At 39.6% G+C, this 19,928-nt stretch overlaps 1 protein-coding gene across 4 annotated transcripts in view; it reads left to right on the top strand.

Annotated features, from left to right (window-relative positions):
* Window positions 1-19,928, top strand: part of PAK3 (p21 (RAC1) activated kinase 3) — a 224,141-nt gene that overhangs the window by 179,682 nt on the left and 24,531 nt on the right. For all 4 annotated transcript variants that reach the window (XM_089678264.1, XM_089678267.1, XM_089678266.1 and 1 more), the window contains 6 exons: window positions 838-875; window positions 4,228-4,359; window positions 10,033-10,207; window positions 12,096-12,159; window positions 15,792-15,840; window positions 17,915-18,027. In XM_089678264.1, coding sequence (XP_089534390.1) covers window positions 838-875; window positions 4,228-4,359; window positions 10,033-10,207; window positions 12,096-12,159; window positions 15,792-15,840; window positions 17,915-18,027 — 571 coding nt within the window. The remainder of the gene's footprint in view (window positions 1-837; window positions 876-4,227; window positions 4,360-10,032; window positions 10,208-12,095; window positions 12,160-15,791; window positions 15,841-17,914; window positions 18,028-19,928) is intronic.

Raw genomic sequence — 19,928 nt, 5'->3', positions numbered from 1 at the left:
CCACTTTGTGGGAACAGTTTGGGGATGGCCCCTTCCTGTTCCAACATGACTGCGCACCAGTGCACAAAGCAAGGTCCATAAAGACATGGATGAGCGAGTTTGGGGTAAAGGAACTTGATTGGCCTGCACAGAGCCCTGACCTTAACCTGATAGAACACCTTTGGGATGAATTAGAATGGAGACTGCGAGACAGGCCTTCTCATCCAACATCCGTGCCTGACCTCACAAATGCGCTTCTGGAAGAATGATCAAACCTTCCCATAGACACTCCTAAACCTTGTGGACAGCCTTCCCAGAAGAGTTGAAGCTGTTATAGCTGTAAAGGGTGGGCCAACTCAATACTGAACCCTACGGACTAAGGTTGGGGTGCCATTAAAGGTCATGTGTGTGTGTTTGAAGGCAGGCATCCCAATACTTTTGGCAGTATAGTGTATATCTACTGAGAAAAATGTTGACATGTTCAATACTTTTTTTTACCCCATGTATGTGTTGGAACAGAGCCAATAATACTGTAGACAATTTGTATAGGCTAGTGAATTTTCTCAATCTGGCCATACACTAAACAATAAGCACTAACAGGCTCTTTCAAATAACTCTAAAATTTCTTTAGACACAACATAGTAAATGCCAATTTTGGTCAAATTGCATTAGATTTCTTTTGATGATGCATTGTGCCTGTTTGGTGAAAATGATTGCGCATTGTGCTTTTATTGCCACAATTGTAATATCAAACAATCGTATCACTGCATGTTTATCACATCATGAATTCTGTATGAGTCATAAAAGCAAAACATTTGGACAGGTTATTTCTAATTAGTGCTGATTTTATTATTGCAGATAAAAGTGCACATGGATATATCGCTGCTCACTCTTTGGTAAGTTGTACATCTATTTCCACTTTCATATATCTTCTCAGATCTTTATTATCTAAAATCAGAATCACAAAGTATGAACAGTAATAATGGCTCAATAAAGACTAGCATTTTATTGTGTTGCATGTCAATATAGCTTATTGTTGATGTTAGGACTTGCCATATACACAGCTTGCTGTGCATGCCTCAAGTTCCTGTGGTAACATACAAAGATACACAATGGGGTTGATTTACTAAAACTGGAGAGTGCAAAATATGGTGCAGCTCTGCATAGAAACCAATCGGCTTTCAGGTTTTTTTGTCAAAGCTTGAGTGAACAAGCTGGCATTTGAAGCTGATTGGCTACCATACACTGCTGCTCCAGATTTTGCACTCTCCAGTATTAGTAAATCAACGCCAATGCTTCTATGTGCCAGTTTGGTTACAGGATTACTGGGTGTTCGTATTTAAATGGTATATACACCTGTGATATACATCAGTGAATTATTTTTCTTAAGCTAATAAGTGAGCAGTCATAGGAAAGTTTTGCTTGTATGCACAGTGCTTCTGTCTCGACCACAACACATTGCCTTGGCTGCAGTTTGGCCACATTAAAATTAGTATACAGGAGTGATCGTATACTCAGGTGGAAGAAAAGAAATGTATGCTTGAAATATAGGAATACAAACGACCTTTTAAAGTATACACCCTATAATCTGTGCAGCAGATTCAGTTCTATTCATCCTACAGTCTTGAATTTACCTACACATGCTAAAATCAGATTATATGGTCAAGCACATTGAGCCATGGTTCACACCAGTGTGACTTAGCATGCGATTTGACAGTTAAAAATCACATGACAAGTTGCACCATATTGTTGGCAATGGAACCATTTCAAATAAGTGTGAATCTGACTTTGCGGTGCCGCACTGATAGAAGAATAGGTTCCTGCACTATTTTTAGCAATTTCAGGTGCGACTTGCATAAACATCTGTGCATGAAGTCGCACAGATATCAGCCAAGTCCCACCTGAAATCGTACTAACATGCGGCTTTGAAATCTTGGGACTTCAAGTGAAGTTGCAGGATTTCAAAGTCTGATTCATAGTGAGGTGGAGTTCTATAGAAATGTAGAATGCTTGTTGGTGATGTAAGATCCAATCCTGTTGTATAAGATCCAGTGCAGTTGTAAACCTCAGGTGAAATTTTATAAAATAGCTTGGAAAAATGTTTATTATAGCTAAGCAGATTGTAACATGGCCTACATTCTATGCAGTGGTGACTAATGCAGACAGTCTTCCTGTATAGTCACCATGAAATTGTACAATTTTTGAGAACCTGTTGACTACTCTGAAATAAATGATTTTACTATCCACTTCTCTAATGTTTTAAATTAAAAAAAAATACTGTTACAGGTTGAGCTACACTACATCTGTTAGTGGAAATAGGAGCATGACTCCAATACAAAGTACAGGCCGTGTATTTAAAGTCTATTAAAAATAGATAAATCAGTTATTGGGAGGATAAATTATCTTACATGCAATAATATTAAACTCAATGGGTTTCCAAACTATAGGAGTATTCTGTCTGAAAAACTCTGCAGGTCTGAATCATTGACGTGTACGTTTGACAGGGAATAATCAACAAATAGATTGCCACTTTTTTTTAAATAAAAGATTAATGCTAAATCATTTTAACAATGCAGACAACTGTACCAACAAAGCCAAAATATGATTTGTTTCCTACAATGCACACATGAAAGGCATTCACTTTAAGTATATGTAAACCAGGCATGTCCAAAGTCCGGCCCGCGGGTCATTTACGGCCCGGGGGTCAGTTTAATACGGCCCTCCAACAGCCCTCCCTGCTCTGTGTAATGTGGCCCTCCCACGGCCCTCCCTTCTATGGCAGACAGTCTTCTGCTTGAGAGCAGAGGGCAGTGCGCATGCCTGACTGCGGCGCGTTCTCCCTGGTCTGTGTAAATGCGGCTGTCGCATGGCCCTCCCTTCTGTGGCAGACAGTCTTCTGCTTGAGAGCAGTGCGCATGCGTGACTGCGCCGCGCTGGGAGCGACAGAGGGCGGTGACGTCAGGGCTGGGCTTCCAGCGTGAAGTGCTTCCCCTCCCGGCTGCCGAGCAGAGACTTCAGCTCCAGCTACCTTTTTCACCCTTCACATTAGTGCAGGTACGTTTTTTTTTATTTATTTTCAAAACATTGTGAAAACTCAGCTGTCAGTTGATCTTAATGTTATGAAATGAAAAGTATGTCGTTTGCAATTAACTTGGCATAAAATAATTTATTTGCATTTAATTGTAATGGTTCAAAGAATGTTCGGAAAAATGTTCGGCCCTCCACCATGTTCACTTCATCCAATCTGGCCCTCTTTGAAAAAAGTTTGGACACCCCTGATGTAAACCCTCACCTTGTAAAACAACCCATTCAGTTTAAAATAGAAATGAATGGCAAATACATTTGTGTATCACATGCCCTTTAAGCTCCTTATGCAGCTGAGAACAGAAAGCTGGGGGAGGAGAAACAGCAGAACTCTTAACTTCCCATTGAATGGCTGTGCAGAGGGGGCAAGCAAGCAGAAGTCTGATCATTGGAGGAGAGCAGGTTGAGTTCTCAGCTATAGAACTGACCATGCTGTGCTCTCATGTTTAGTATGGTCAGCTTTTAATTGAAGAGCAGAGAGACTGGCAGGAACAACAGGGATTTCATACAAAGAAAGCAATACAAAGAGAAAAGGATGCTTTTTCATAGAAGTACATGGTGCAGCAAACACATATCAGGAATATGAAGTGTTGGGTTTGCATATTCTTTACCTGGATTGTTAGGCTAGCAGGTCAACACAGTGATTTTAGGTGTGCAGTTTGTGGTCAGCTCTCCAACTTGCTCCAAAATGATGTAACCTAAAGCTCTGTGTAGTAAAATATACAACAAAGAATACCTGTAATTTATGCAGTATCCGTAGGGAATATCTGGTAATTACCGCAATGTCAGCTCTGTTTATTGATCTCTTCAAGGGATCAGCCCCCTAAAAATGATATTTCTGGTTTTGGTAGATGCTGAAGAGAAAATCCACCTGGTGATTTTTTAATATATCTTATGGGGACTCTGAGCTTGACTGCTGTGGCAATTGTGAGGAGATCCCCTGTCAGCGTTGGATTTTTAGTTTATATTATATTATGCAGAATGCACCAGGAAAATCTAAAACTCAGAGGTGGACGGGAAAACCTAAAACACCCAGGTAGACCAGAGCAGGGCTGGGAATAATGTCAGTGGAATGTCACTGCTGGAGTATCCAATACATATATATAAAAAAAAACATTTTGGGTGGCCCAACATATTAATATACACTTTTATTTTTTGTTCCAGAACACAAAGACTGCATCAGAGCCACCTTTAGCTCCTCCAGTATCAGAAGAAGAGGATGAAGAAGAAGAAGAGGAGGAAGAGGATAGTGAAATCCCTCCAGTAATTGCTCCACGTCCTGAGCATACAAAATCAGTAAGCTGCTAATGGTTTTCTGTCACTAAATTTATAATAATAATAAAAAAAAGTTTTATCTCCTAGAGGGACAATCTGAATGTTCATTTCAATTTCTTGAAATGCAAAGAAGAATGTGGTTGATTTCCATAGACTTTAGGAACAATATTTAATTCAGACACTATTGATTATGAGACCTATTGCTTTCAGATTTACAGGCTTTACAGTAGAATTAGCAGCTCATCCATTTGATCAGAGAGAAGTATGATTTGCACAATTGGTGGTCTGGCAGAGAGGAAACATATTCGATGCAATCTGCAATTTGTCTCACTGGATCATACCTGTATAACTAGATCATGCTTGATTACAGGCATGATCTAGTTACGCTCTTACCTTTTCATCATATTCTATAGTCATATCGACACAGGATCTGTTTGTTTACATCGTATAAATAGTATCTACTGGAGGGCATCTCTTTCAATTGTAATCTGAGCTAGCTCAGTGTAATGTCAGTGGGGCCGATGTGTAAACATATCCATATTAAATTTCAGCTCTAACAAGACATAAAAATTAACAGTGCATATACAGGAGGTTAAGGCACTTTGCCTGTGTGTCTGTTCAAGTCTCAAGTTCAGACGAACTTGCTGGGCCTTGTCCGCTCAGTTGTCTCCAGTGACAGCATGCAGTTATGCAGTATTGATGCTCTATATCTCTGCCCCTCCTTACACTTGTGTGGATAGTGCTGATGACTGTAAATACATATTAGACTTTATGAACTAATAAGCATTAAACTAAATAAAATATCAAATTTAAAATTTGTGATTAAATGGTCATTTCAACCTGAACTGTTGTCACTGTCACTTTTGCTGGATAGCTTGGTTGACATGCAGGGGCGGACAAACCATTTGGAAACTCGGGCCCTGCCCAAGGGCCCGGGGTCAGTAGGGGGCCCCATGAGATGCCCCTGGTACCTTTTTCATAGGCTTTTTTGAGTTTGGGCAAGGACACAGGGGCCCCATGATCCCCTATTGCCCGGGGGCCCCATGATTTGTCAGTCCGCTCCTGTTGACATGTCAATATGAATAAAACTATAAATAAAGGCATGTGAACTAGAGAAGGAATAAATATACAGAATGTTATCTTTACAGGTATGAACCATATGATCCAGATTAAAAAATTTTTTTAGATGGTATTTCTTGGGGCCTATCCATACCCCTCCAGTTCGGTGTGTTGCATCACATGCACATTACTGCACCACGATAGCTGTGTTAGCGTGTTCCAGTGCCATTCATTTTTAATGCACCTCCAATGCATATTTATTGCAGTTCATTGGTATGCATAGTAAAGCACTACAATGTGTTGTGGTGCACTGCATCAGTTAAAGCAGCGCCTGTCCAATTTTTTTTTTTTTTTTTTTTTGGTGCATTGTCAGCCTCTTCAAATATGTGGGCTTGCTGTGTGTGTGTGTGTGGTTCCCTATATGTAACAAACATATTGGTAAACCCCATGTTTACTAGGTCATTTTATTTGATTACAAAGATACATGGAAAGGTTTTACCAGCCTAACTGTGGTATATTCTTTGAAAAGAGAATGGAGAAGAAAGTTAATAAAGTAGTGTAGTACATCCTCTTTCTCATTAATTGAGGGACAACGGAAGTCTTTCACCTTAAGGTTGATGCTGCCTACAGGGGGATTGGAGATTGACAGGAAAAAAAGTAGGCCAGTCCATGATAACCCCTCCCACTAGCAGCATGCCATTGTTTTTTGCTAATGTCCTAGGAGATTGCATGTTTTTTTCTTCAGGTTTGCTGTATAAAAGGCTATCTTATTTATTCGAGCACCTTTTTCTTCAACATTTTGCTCCTCAATTAAAACTCTTCTTTACACTGTTACTAGAACTGGTCTCTTTAATATTTGATCTGTTGTGGCCATCCTCAGCCTGGATTTTTAGGTGCTGCCTCCAGAACCCATTGGCCTGGATGTTGTGGGGATAATCTGGAAATGTTCTTCCTAATTGAGTTGACAAGTTAGCCACAGAGCACTTTTCAGGTTTAGAGCTGCTAGCATTTACTTAGTTCTTGCCCTGTCTTTGAAGACTCAGTGACTAGGTTGGTCAAGCTGAGCACAGAACCTACCTCAGTTACCTGGGCACCGTTAAAATTCCCTGTTTTCCATTGGTTTCCATTAAGGAAGGGGTTAGTGCTGTGGGACTGAGCACTGACATAATCTACGAGTGCAGTGTCACGTATATGTGCTCTCTGCTGTTTTCGACCTCACAGCTTTGAGGAAACATCTCCCTGTTACTGCTTCTACTTGCAAAGAGCCATTTGAAAATTCAATCTTTGCTCAGTTCCTGAAGCCCACCTACAGTGGCTTTGGTTTCTTCTGCTCACCAGAGCCTTAACTGCTACTAGTTGTCTATTCTATCATTGGAATCCTTAAGTTCTTTTCAGTACTTTCGAATTGGCCGATTCCTCTGTCCTTTCAGCTAACGCTATTACATACATGCAAGACTTTATGGTCCAAATCTCCCAATTTAGTGACTCTGACCTCAGGGGCTACAAGCACACACCTGCTCCTCCCCCAACAGGTTCTGAATCTGATTTGCCCATGGTCACTGAGTTAGTGGTTGCACAGGCCCTAACTGATTCTGAATCATTCCAATCTTTGCCAGATCCTAGAGGAGTCTTAGCCTTCTGCTATTACTCACAAATTGAAGTGTATTTCCTACATGTTCCCAGTCGCACAGCATAAGTTTAAAAGAGAAATATGGGTTTTAAAAAAAAACATTTATAAATGCCTAGGTGGATGCAGCATTGATACGATGTTGCATCTGCTCCCTGCTGGCTTCAAGACTGAAAACTGAGTGATCAAACACTGCTGATCCTGATTGCTCAATTCTCCCCTCCGCTCTGAGTGAAGAGTGGTGACTGTTAGTTGCCGGTTCTCTGCTGTGCCCCTCCAGCGCTCACTGCTGTGCTGGGCTGTGGAGGGGGTGGGAGTAGCTGACTCAGGCTCTCAGCAGCGTGCTGTGAGGCTGAGCTAGGTGCTGGTCCAATCATCTGGGTGGATTCTGACCATATGGTTAGGATCTTTTCGGAGGCTGGACTGGCTCAGCCAACAGCAGGCTTTAGCTGAAAATGGATTACAGGAGTGAAGTCTGTTCTGCAGGAGAAGTATAGGCCAAATAGCTTTGGCTATACTTTCCTTTAAAAAAATATTTAAAAGATGCAGCTCTATTCTTTTTACTCCAGCACTGTAAAATCCTACTAGTTATCTTTGTTTGTTAGGGGTTGGGCAGGTGTGTTTGCTAAAATTAACCCTGTCTGTACTGTGCAAGCAGATCTTCATTGTCCGCTGTAACTAGATTTGAACAGTGCCTGTTTAGAAGCTAGACTTCTTGCGTTGTGTGTTTATTGAGGACAGACTTATGACAGACACACTTTTTTCAAAAATCCTTGCAGCCAGCCATGACAACTTCTCCTAAAAACAGTTAAAGGAAGAAGTTTGCTTTCATTTAATTATTTTTTGGTATGCGGTGTGCATAGGAAGAAACAGATCATGGGTTTTTTTCCAGTTTGACTGCAAAACTGGAACACATAACAAACATATAACAGTGTTTTATCAAATTTGAGAGAGAACGTTTCAGCTCTTATCAATGTAGTGCTCACCACTAGAGGATCAGCATGATGCTTCTACCGGTCCTGCTTCCAGTTTTTGGACCTTTAGCACTCTTCAGTGCTCAAAGACTTTTCATTTCACTGTTCCAAGTCTCTCTTTATGGATAATGGAAGCAACCTGACAAGTGTTTGCTCCGTTAAAGCACCTATTACCCCTGTACCTGTTTAAGGAGGGCTTTATAAAGAAAATGTCTACCCACACTGAACCAAAAGTCTCAATGTGTAAAGATAGGTAGTTTGCATGCTGTCCTGGGCAGAACCTCACGCTCCAGCTTTACCTGCCATGCACATCCCAGCCATGGACAAATGGCAGAATTCATCAAACCTTATCAACTAGGAAGTCTATTTAACGCAAGGTCTGCCATCAAACATGGAAAGATTACTTTATTTGATGTGAGTTTTGGGGATTCCATCCTAGGACTCTTACCTGGGGGATGAATCCTCTCCTTCCTACAGCTGGGTCTGGACCAGCTTTTGGCTAATTTCCCTAATGTGTATCTCAGTAACTGTCTTTTTCAGAAAGACTGATTCCCTTTTTGACATCCTAGATTGCACAGATAACGTGCACCAGCTTCTCATTCTGCCTCCATCTCTAGGAGGCTCAGACAGATCATCATCCAAGCTAATGGTCTTGACGGTCCAACCTTTCATGTTAAAGTGCACTCTACAGTATCTGTGATTGCTTCTTGGGCTTTTCAGCATCAAGCAATTGCTTCCGCTTTAGGGAGATTCACTCTTTCTATTTGTCCTGTTTACCATTATCATCAAAAGTGAAAGAAAATCCCAAATTTTTGGTTGACAGAAGAATAATAGATGGGAAATCTTGCACTGGGACACAAGTTCTGGTGACCATGGTGACACACTGGGATTCCCTCACTTTGGAAAGATTAACCCTCTCTTACTCCATCCATAACGAAAAACAAGACGTTTCGCCTTTAGTTATATTTTAAACCCTTCAAGCAGCTCTGAGCTTCACACAATCCTTAGATTTCTGGGTTTTTTTTTATCTGCTAGCATTTGTTGGCTGTGTTGCCTCCCCTCCATTGGACTGCTTGGAATCCTCCATTTGTTTTCTATTTATCACAAATTCTGTAAAGACTGGATATCACTTCAAGAATGCGAACCGACTTCACTCAGAACGTAAAGTGTTATGAGTTCATCTTGTTCAGTATTAATATTTAATATGCAGATACTAAGAACAGCTGTTTCTAACCACCTCCAATAGTAGTAAAGCTGAACTCTGAGCTGGAGAAAGGTAAGGTTACCCTTGTACAGCAAGGGTTTAAATGCTTGTTTTGTATAGGGGAGGATGAGTATGTTGAAATACTTATCTTTTTCCTCACTATTCCGGCAGCCAGCACGTTTAACATCCAAGACATGACAAGAAACAAAGACAAAGACTACTGCAAATGGTATAACACACTATCCCCTCTTGATCCTCATCTGAGGAATCATCAATAGGTGCAAGCAGTGTATGTGTCCCTAAGTAGGGAAAAATATATAAAAGTATAACTTGGTGAGTCGTGCCACATAACACTACAAACACAGTGATACAACTCTTCAAATGTCCATTCGGAAATACAGCACTCTCATGCAGGTGTTAATCTTGTGCTTGTGCCTGTGAAAGCGTGGCAATCCTCCGTGGCTGGAGTGCCCCCTCACCTTCCTGCCCAGGCCCCTCAGGACCAATTAGCCTAGTAAATCACACTGTTGTATCATTTGATACTTACTATTTCGCTTACCTGCCATTAGATGTTCTTTTAGCGCTACACTATCTGTATAAGGTTTTCAGATTGCAACTGTAATTTTATGGGGGCACAGCTGAATTGCTGCTGGTAAATAACACGTTCTGATATTTATACTTTTGTACATGAACCTTGGAATGCTTTTTGAGAACATTTTTATGAAATCTGTTATGTATTTTTCTTCATTTTAAAAAACAAAAACTATGTGCTTTTTATCTGTATAAGTGATTTTCTTAAATATTTGTTGTTTATTGTCCTGTTCATGCAGATATATACTCGTTCTGTCATTGAGCCTGTGGCTGTTCCTGCTCCAGCCAAAGAGGCCTCCACTTCCCCAGTGACAACCCAGCCAGAGAACTCAAGCACGAGCACTTTGTACAGGAATACTGACCGGCAGCGCAAAAAATCAAAGATGACAGATGAAGAAATCCTCGAGAAACTCAGTATGCTTCCTTTCTTTGTTTGAACATGAGCTAATGAAGCCTACTGTTTTGGGCAGGTTTAAAGTGGTTTTAAAGGCATTTTTTTTCTAAAAATAATGAACATGTTATAAATCACTTGCTCTGTGCAATGGTATTGCACAGAGCAGCCCCAGACCTCCTCTTCTGGGGTCCCTCTCCAGCTATCTTGGCTCTTCCTCTTTTGTGTCTGCCCCCACAGCAAATGCTTGCTGTGGGAACAGACGTGCGGGCTCTGTCCCAAGCTGGATTGTGTGTGTTTGTTGACACACGCAGCGCAGCTTGGCCTCTCCCCCCACTCTCTGTTAACAGGATTTGATTGACCGCAAAATATTTTTTTACCTTTTAATGCAGGGAATGAATTAAAGTAAAACATGTTTTACTTTTAGAACCTGTGATATGTGTGAACCTGTTAATTGAACCTGTGTCCACACTGTGCACTCCAAGTATTTGTATATCATTCACAAGCAGTAAAACACTTTCAAACCTAAGTTTACTGAAAAATGCACAAGGAACAGTACTTTGAACGAGAAGTGTCCCTTGGCTCATATTACTCCGTAGCATCAGAATATTGCAACGGTGTGGTTATTGGGGGAGGGGAGTAGGGGTAGAGGACATAAGATTTTAATGCAGCCACCGTGAGGGACATTTCTCATTCAATGTAAGTACCATCCCTCGTGCTGATTTATAAAAAAAAAAAATCTAACTAAACTTAGGCTTTAAAGCAATCCCTCATATACCTCTGCCCTCTGTAGATAGAAATTGTGGAGAACATCATCTTTAAAGCCCACACCGATTGGTTACCAGTGGTTGGGGATGAATGAGTGACCCTGGATGCACACAGATGCATCCAGGGTCAAACATTGTTCCTAACTGCAGGTAACTGCCATGTGCATGGATACGTATGAACAGCGACTGCTCATCGCAGCTTGTCATTTCTTTGTACAAACTGAGCAGCAGCAGCTGTTCATACACATGTGATCAAAGCTGCAAAAATCCTCTAATTCTTGCTGCTGGAATTCGCTGTATACAGATGATCGCCCATGTGAAGGAGGCCATACAGCTGCTGTCTAAAAATTGACCCTCTGTTTTGCCTTTTTTCACCTTTTGGCATCACTTTCTGACCTGACAGGGAGTGAAGGAAAATCGAACAATAGGGAAACAAATGGCAAAATAACCTGACAGAGCCTCTAACCCTTCCCTACTCTACAGAAAACTATATAAAAGGTTTTACCCGGAGTTGGGCTTTAAGAATGTTGTCAATAGAAGTATATGTTCACCTAGATTAGGTTAGAATACCGGACTTCTAATTTGTACAAGAAAGTGTCTATTCCTGAGCTATCAACGTTAGGTTAAAGAGACAGTATTCTAAGAACTTAGCTAGAAAATGCAGAGCAGGTAAGAATGGATTTCTTTGTCTGATTCTCTTTATTTGACATAATGGCGGAATAAATGTGGTGTTTCCACTCAAAACATATAAAAGCTTCTGCATGTGTTGCAGGTGACCCTGATACTTAATTGTTATTCTCTTTGTATAGGTAGGCTTATATATCAAAACTTTTGAAAGTTTTATTGAATAGATAGAGAACTTGTACATAAAATTTAATTTGTGTATGCTTAGCATGTAATCAAGGAGTAAAGGGTACCATATTGTAAATGGCATTTAAAAATATCATACAAGATAAACCCAGGTAAATTTACATTAAAATCCATCCAAACTATATTTAACAAGGTGTAACGTGAGATAGAGTACTTCCACTGTGTTGGTTTCTAAGGCTTTAAAAAAAAATTATAAATGTATGAGTCCAAACCTTTTAGATATTTATGATCTTTCACCTTTGGAAATATTCTTTTTTGCTGTTTAACCCTGCAGGAAGCATTGTAAGCGTAGGTGATCCTAAAAAGAAATACACACGATTTGAAAAGATCGGCCAAGGGTGAGTATACCACCAGAATATTGAAAAAGAAAATGTTTGTTTTATTTGCTTAAATTATTTCCATCCTCTTGTGGCCTGGGTGAAGAAAGGTGGATATCCACAATGTTAAAATATTACTCAACTCTCCTCCTTCCCGGTTGAAATTATAGTCCCGTGCCTTGCATTCTGCCTTTAGATTTTTCTGCTTTTGATCGGTAGTTATATTTTCTCATTCACAATAGTGGGGAAAGAACAGTGTGGAGGACTCTGATAATTGCTTGTCTTCCTATAATGGAGAATTTCACCAAACGATGACTGGTAGAGCAGAGTGAGGTGAGTTTGGTGTCTCACTTGCCTGTGTGATGCTAATTGTCCAGTACATTCTACCAGTTCAATACAAAGAGTATTACTGGTCTGCAGTTTTCTCTGCCCAAATGTCTGAATTTCCTATAGTGTTCTGTGGGTTGGAGTCTGTAGGATCCGAAATAACTCATAACTGCTTGGCTCTGGACTTACTGAAAGATGCATCAGAAGCATAGAATTGATTTATATCGTACCAATTTGTTTCACCACTCTCCATTAAACATTTGCAGTAACCTGTAACTGAAAAAAGAAAAAAAAAGGAAAACAAAAACCTAAAAATAAGTAAATTGTGGCAAATGTTAGCCTAAATTTTTTAGTTTTCAAAGTGACTGTAAAGATCAATTTACCTACATAATATGATTCCAGTACAATTCTTGCCGTGGATGCCAGGTGATCCTCATTCAGCATGTTTCACGATGGGGTTTATTTACTAAAGTGGGAGAGTGCAAACTCAAGCTGACTTCTGCATAGAAACCATTCAGCTTTTAGGTTTTATTGCCAAAGCTTAATTGAACAAGCTAAGGTTAGAATCTGATTGTTTTTTCTGGAGATGTGAGCCTGATGTTGCACTCTCCAGATTTAGTAAATAAACTCCTGTCTCATATTCTGTCCCTTTTATTCCTTAACGTCTCCTGTCCGGCCTTGTGTGCTTCTTCATCTGACAGCTGACACACTCTTTATTGTATTTCTCCTTGTGAAGCATTTCTTGGCAGGATAGAACAGGTAATGGGGTTTTGTGAGACAGCCAATGCATTTATTTTTAGTGTTGATTTAGAAACATGAGATGAGATACAAGCTAATGGTGATGTCAGGCATGCAGTCCAGTCAAAAAAAAAATATCTGTCTGTCTGTCTGTCCATCCGTCCGTCTGTCCATCTATCTATCTATCTATCTATCTATCTATCTATCTATCTATCTATCTATCTATCTATCTATCCACACACTGATCAGCCATAACATAATCACTGACTGGTTAAGTGAATAACATTGATTTTCTTGTTACAATAGCTTCTGAAAGTCAGTCAGGGTACCCGTTCTGACCTGTGTCCATAGTTAAAAGCGCCTGCAATGGGCACATGAGCATCAGAACTAGACCACGGAGCAATGGAAGAAGGTAGCCTGGTCTGATAATGTGGATGGCTGGGAACATGTACGTCACTTACTTGGGGAAGAGATGGCACCAGGATGCACTATGGGGAAGAAGGCCAAGTCAACACCTTCAAACTTGTTGTGTTCCTCAAACCATTCTTGATCCATGGGTGTCCCAACTCAAATTGTGGGTCTAGCGGTGTCCATGCTTCAACAGGCCAGGGCTGTTGTGGTGGCAAATAGGGGACCTACTCCATATTGAGTGGGTGGTCATAAAGTTATGGCTGATCAGTGTGTGTGCGCAGAGGTTTTAAGCAGGTGTGAAATAATGATATAAATTGAGAATGCTTTCATAAATAGCAGTGTAATTAGCTTATTTTTTAAACCTGGGAATTGGGGTGCAGAAAAATGGTAGCAGGTACTCTGGAACATTGAGTCTAAATTGTAATTATTTGGCTGCAGCAGGAAGCTGTTTGTTCACCGAAGGGCAGGAGAGGGGTACAATAATGGGTGTTGGCAGGAAATAGTGAAGTATGGTGTAGGTTCCTTGCATGTTTAGCGTTGCATTTCTGCAAATAGATTTTGGTCAGGATCAGTTATATTTCCAGTGCTGAGTAATACCATTCTGCACCATCAGGGAGGAATGTGATTGGCCCCAAATTTTTCTGCAGCAGGACAATGACCCCAAACATGCAGCCAATGTCAGTCCTGATCTCAACATCATGGAGTCTGTCTGGGATTACATAAAGAGAAAGAAGGATTTGTGGTTCCAGAAATGGTGCAGGGATCTTTTCCCTGCACTTTAGGAGGCACGGCAGCCCATTCGCATGAATGGGCTGCCATACCTGCTCAAAACATGGCTCGCAGAGCCGCATCAGTGTGAACCTAGCCTTACCCCTGGTTCACACTTATGCATTTTTTAGTGCTTTTTTTTCACAGTCCATTTAACATGGGGCATGTTCACATCTAAGCTTTTTTGAGCTGCTGCTTTTTTGGAAAAGGTCAAGGACTTTTTTAATGCACAATTCAGCGATTTTGCTACAATAGAGTTCAATGGAGAAGCTGCTGAAACTCATTTAATGCGTTTTTGCTTCATTTTGGGTTTTTTTTTCTGCCCAGCAACAAAACATTTTACACTTTAACAAAAAAAAAGTTGAAAAAAACGCAAAACGTGGTAAAAATGCAAAAATTATAGGCGTGAACCAATCCTAATACAATGAATTATAGTAATGTGGCTTCTGAAATGACATATTTCATACATCAGTTTTAACATTCATTTTACAGTACAGCCACATTACTGATGGTTATATACTGCCTCCTCGTGGAGATGGGGTTGTTATAGTTCATAGAGCTACATGAAATAAAACAATGAAATTACCTTTACTCGCTTGGACATGCCCAGTCTGTTTATTTTTGCCTGTGTCACACATATATTAACTCATGTTTTTTGAAGTTAGGAATCTAATGAGGTCTCATAAAAGAACAGCAAATAATGTATTCTAAGTTTTGCAGAACAGAAAAGGGATAATGATGTAACTGAGATTAAAATAAAAACAACTTGCCTTTAGATTAATATCATCCTAGCTTTTGGTTTCTCTCTACAAAGGCATCACAAGGCCACCATGTTGATTCTCATCTCCTGCAGTGACTAACCAGTCAGATATCACTCATGACCATTTCACAGACTTCATATAAATCTGTGTAGAAGTTTTGCAAATGAGAATCCCAGAAAGCTTGAGTGGGCAGCTCATTACTGTCAATAAAGATGGAAGATACTTTTCTTAATCTTTTTTTTTCCCCTGAAACTACAGTCTAGCATCTTCAACTTCTACACAGATATGGCAGTGCTGCAATTCCAGTGCTGACCATGGGCAGGTTTGGCTGCATAAACAAACGAGGTGTGATACATTTATGTTGATTGTCATGGTGGACCTGTCTTTGTGTAGCAAAGGGTTGGGTCTTTCATCCTGCACCTTTTCCGATGCTAACACTGCTGTGAATTTCAATAACAATTTACAGGCAGTAATAAAAGTATTTTGTCAGAGTTAAAGCAATTACATTTCAACACAAAGCATAAACCTATACTGTACTTCAATATGTCTGTAAAACTGTAATTGTTATTGGAATAGAATAGAGAAATATGGAGGCTAACAGATCTCATAAACATGCAAATCATCTGCTATGATCTTTGTGTCTTACAGAGCTTCTGGTACAGTGTACACAGCTATAGACATTGCTACAGGCCAAGAGGTAGGCTGCATGTAAATCTTGTTATAATTCTAGACTTATCAAGCCATCATTTTATGTAATCCACATACGCTCTGCATTGTTGTTTTTTCTACAATTTTTGTGGTTTATGTATTGATCCCGTGATCTTCCAGTCTTTATTACATTCCTCTATTAATGTAATGTTTTAAAAGGTATAGTCCAGCCAAACATGAAGGTTTTATATTTGGACTCAATAGGACATACAGGTTACCCAATGAATAGCTTTAATTTTTACATTGGTTTTGGACCGGTAAAGCTGGCTGCCCTGCTTGGTAAACCTCTGTAGCTGTTGGTATCCATTTGCTATGAATTGCCCTGAATTTGAGCTAAAAAAACAAAACCGTTCCTTATTTACAGAACAAACTTATGCAGTTTGCAGAGGGGTTGCTTGTACAGAATCATTTGACAAGATACTGCATGATGAATGTTCTCGCAATTGGTTATACTTCACTCATGTTAAGATACGATGAACCCGATTGAGCATGGTGTAGTGATTAGAGTGTACGTATTTAGATCTTAAGGCATTCTAAAACAACACACAATAATATTATAGAGCAGTGTTTTCTTCATATTCTGCTCCATAAGCTGTAAAACACACTGCACCTTTCTGCTAAATGTACAGTCCAAGCAGACTAAACCATGCTGTTAGAAATGCACCTTTTTTTTTTTTTCAGGCTCGTTCCTACCATATCCAGTGACCTACAATTTTCTGCACTGGATAAGTGCATGTGTCTGCAAAGATACATAGAAAATAGTGGCTTTCTATGTGCCTTGTTCTCACAGCAACACACATTAATACATATAAATGCATCACAATGCATATAAAAATGCATGTAATTGCATGTTACATTATAGGCATTTTCAGTGCAGTATGGTCCCAAAAAAGGACCTGAAAAAATTAGAAGCTAAATTGTCACCTTCATCTCTATCCACTCGCTCTGGCCACTGATAAATGCAATGAGCAGTGACAGAAAGGGCATAATTGTCTTTGATCTTTTGCCTGTAAGTGATAACCTAGCTTCACCCTCTCTATAATGGAAGAGAGGCAATAAGTTGGTACCTAGCAAGAAAATGACCTGGTCTTGGGACACATTTGAGTAGACGTTTTGTTCAAACACATGAAAGATAAATATCAGCACTAAAGGGATAGGCGACCCACTAATCTTAAACACACATAAAAGTCAATGGCACAAATTAAAAAAAGGGAGAAATCAGCTGAAAAAATCTTCAGATCAGATGCTTCATCAAAAATCTGCTGAATAACTCGCTTTGCTGCCCTCTTCAAATACGGGAAAAGCTTAGGTAAGGTAAAACAAAACATGCAGAGCGAGGGCGCACCAGCCTAATGCATTACAATAAATCATTTTATTTGAATGAAACATGGAATTATACTTACAAACATAAGTAAAAAGAAGTACATCAGTGATCCAACAATTACAGTTTAGTGCGATGTACTGCATAGGTGATGCCCATATGCATAGAGCGAGGCAGAACGCACTTTTCCAAGGCAGAACCCTCTTCATTAGAGCAAACAGAGGCAGAGGTTTTGTTCAATAATTGTGCACTGTTGAGTTGTGTTAGATTGATTTACATTTTACATCGGTTTCTGTAAATACTAGAAAATAAAGGGTTGCTTTAAGGTCCCTAAAGTGGAACTACAACACATCTGAGCACCACAAATCAAAAATGCTTTTTAATTCTTAATATTCAAAGCAAAGAAAGAGGGTGTGCTTGGCTGGGAAACCCCTTCCTGAATGCTCCTGGGATATATGACATCATTTGCCTAGGCCAGAAACTAGGAAGTGACTGAAGAAATTTAGAAAAAAATTTAAACAAGTAAATATAATATAATTTCCTGTCAATTTATAATATTAGCAGCATAAGGATTAAAAATAGTCAAAGTGGATTGAAAGAGTGAAGTTCCACTTTACGTATTATTGCAGCTCGATGAGGACCATTTTACAATTGTAGCAGTATTTCTTGGAAACTATTAAGTGTTCACTGCCTTATTTCACTTTGAAATTCCTCTATTTTATATAATTCTCTCCTTTTTTAGGTAGCAATAAAGCAAATGAACCTGCAGCAGCAACCCAAAAAAGAATTAATAATTAATGAGATCCTGGTCATGAGGGAAAATAAAAATCCTAACATTGTGAATTATTTAGACAGGTGAGTGGCATTTTTCCATGAAATAATTTGCATATACTTTGTGGCTGGTTGTGAATTGGCAGAAAAGCAGTAACTAATGATGTTACAAAGCAATATGAGAGTCTGTTATTATCTGGACCACTGCATTATTGTTCAGGCATGCATTACTATTTACACCCAAAAATTTGACAGCTGCCCCAATCATTTCTGAACAGCAAGCGCTGTTGCAAAGGAATCAACAGTGTTGCAGTTTATTGGCTAAAAATTTGCTAAGGTAAGTATTTTTGTAAATACGCACTTAAATTAACAAAATACATGCATTTTAATAAATTAAGGCCGCATGCATACATGATTTTCACACAGTAGTTTGTTTTAATAGGCTGGCAACTGTTCAGTTTCATGGTATTTTAATATATTTTACCCAGGACACAGCATTGTGGGCTGTTTTCAATCACAGCCCAAGATCTGTGTTGACAATTAACACAGGGCTGTACAGAGGGAACAATCTTTTTGTTCATTCTCCTTGCAAAGCAGGGAGAAGGAACAAAGAGATTTTTAGTAAAAAGCAGCACATAATACATGTGTTAACACTTCTTAGGCATACAGTTATCCCTTTGATTGCCCCTAGATGTTAACACCTTCCCATCCTGTGTCCTTAGTACAGTAACAGTGTATAGTACTATCACTGATCACTGTATTGGTGTTACTGGAGAAGTCAGTGTCAATTAGCCAGTTCCTACCCAGTGTCAGGTAGTGTCAGATTGTCCACACTATCACAGTCCCGCTATAAGTCGCTGAACACCACCAATAGTAGTTAAAGACAAACAAAAAAAAAATCCAGTGTATGTATGTGTGTGTATATATATATGTGTATATATATATATATATATATATATATATATATCTCATAGTTTTGAAGATGCAATAACTTTCGCTCAAACCAATCAATATACACTTATTCTGATTTTTTTTTACCAAAGAATACATTTTGGCCTGAATTTATGAAGAAATTTGATTTTTTTTTTATTTATATTGGATATATTTTATAGAAGAAAGTAAAACATATTGGGTTTTTTTTTTCAAAATTTTGGGTTTTTTTGTTTATATAATAATAAAAAAAAACCAGCAGTGATAAAATACCACCAAAAGAAACCTATACATTTTTGTTTGGGTACAGTGTTGCTTGACTGCACAATTACCAGTTAAAGTAGCACAGAGCTAAATGGCAAACAAATGGCCTGGTCAAGCAGGGGGTAAAAACGTCTGGAGCTAATGTGGTTAAAACAGTTCAGATGTGCAGTAACCTATAGCAACTAGATTTCCTTTTTTTAGATATCCTTTTGGTCAAGTTCTCTGTTTTAATAAAAATGTTTAGAAGCTAAGGCCATGCTTGACAGAAATGATCATTTTTACAGGGACTTTTCTAGAAACTAGAGGGACTCTCCATAAGATGGGCGATGCATACTTTCACATTATGACATTAGCTTGCATGGGACTTTTTTTTTTTCTTGTGGTTTACTACCGCTTTTAGGCTACGTTCACACTAGCCTTGTGTGCAGGCGGCAGAGAGGCGTTTGGTAAGCGTTTTTACCGCTTCCCAAACGCCTCTGCCAATTCTGCACATTACAGCACATGGTGCTGTTCTAACGGGAGCGTTTGCGTCGCGTCGCGGCAAAACGGACGCCTCTGGACGAGTCAGGAGGCTTTGAAGCCTCCTATTCTCGTCTATGGTGCCGCTTCGCAAACGCCCGGCCGGCGTTTGCGGTGCGGTTGCGACGGGGTTGCGGGGCGTTTGCGGAGCGGTAACACCACTCAAACTGCATTATAGGCGTTTGTGGGGAGTTATTAACGCTCGGCAAACGCCTAGCAACCGCCGCTAAACCGCGCATGCGGCGTTTGCGGAGCGTTTGCCGAGCGTTAAT

The sequence above is a fragment of the Staurois parvus genome, unplaced genomic scaffold, assembly GCF_062004578.1.
Source record: "Staurois parvus isolate SC_StPar_1 unplaced genomic scaffold, SC_StPar_1.0 ptg000202l, whole genome shotgun sequence".
NCBI lineage: Eukaryota > Metazoa > Chordata > Amphibia > Anura > Ranidae > Staurois > Staurois parvus.
The sequence above is the reverse complement of the archived record's forward strand: the minus strand, read 5'-3'. Positions and strand labels throughout refer to the sequence as shown.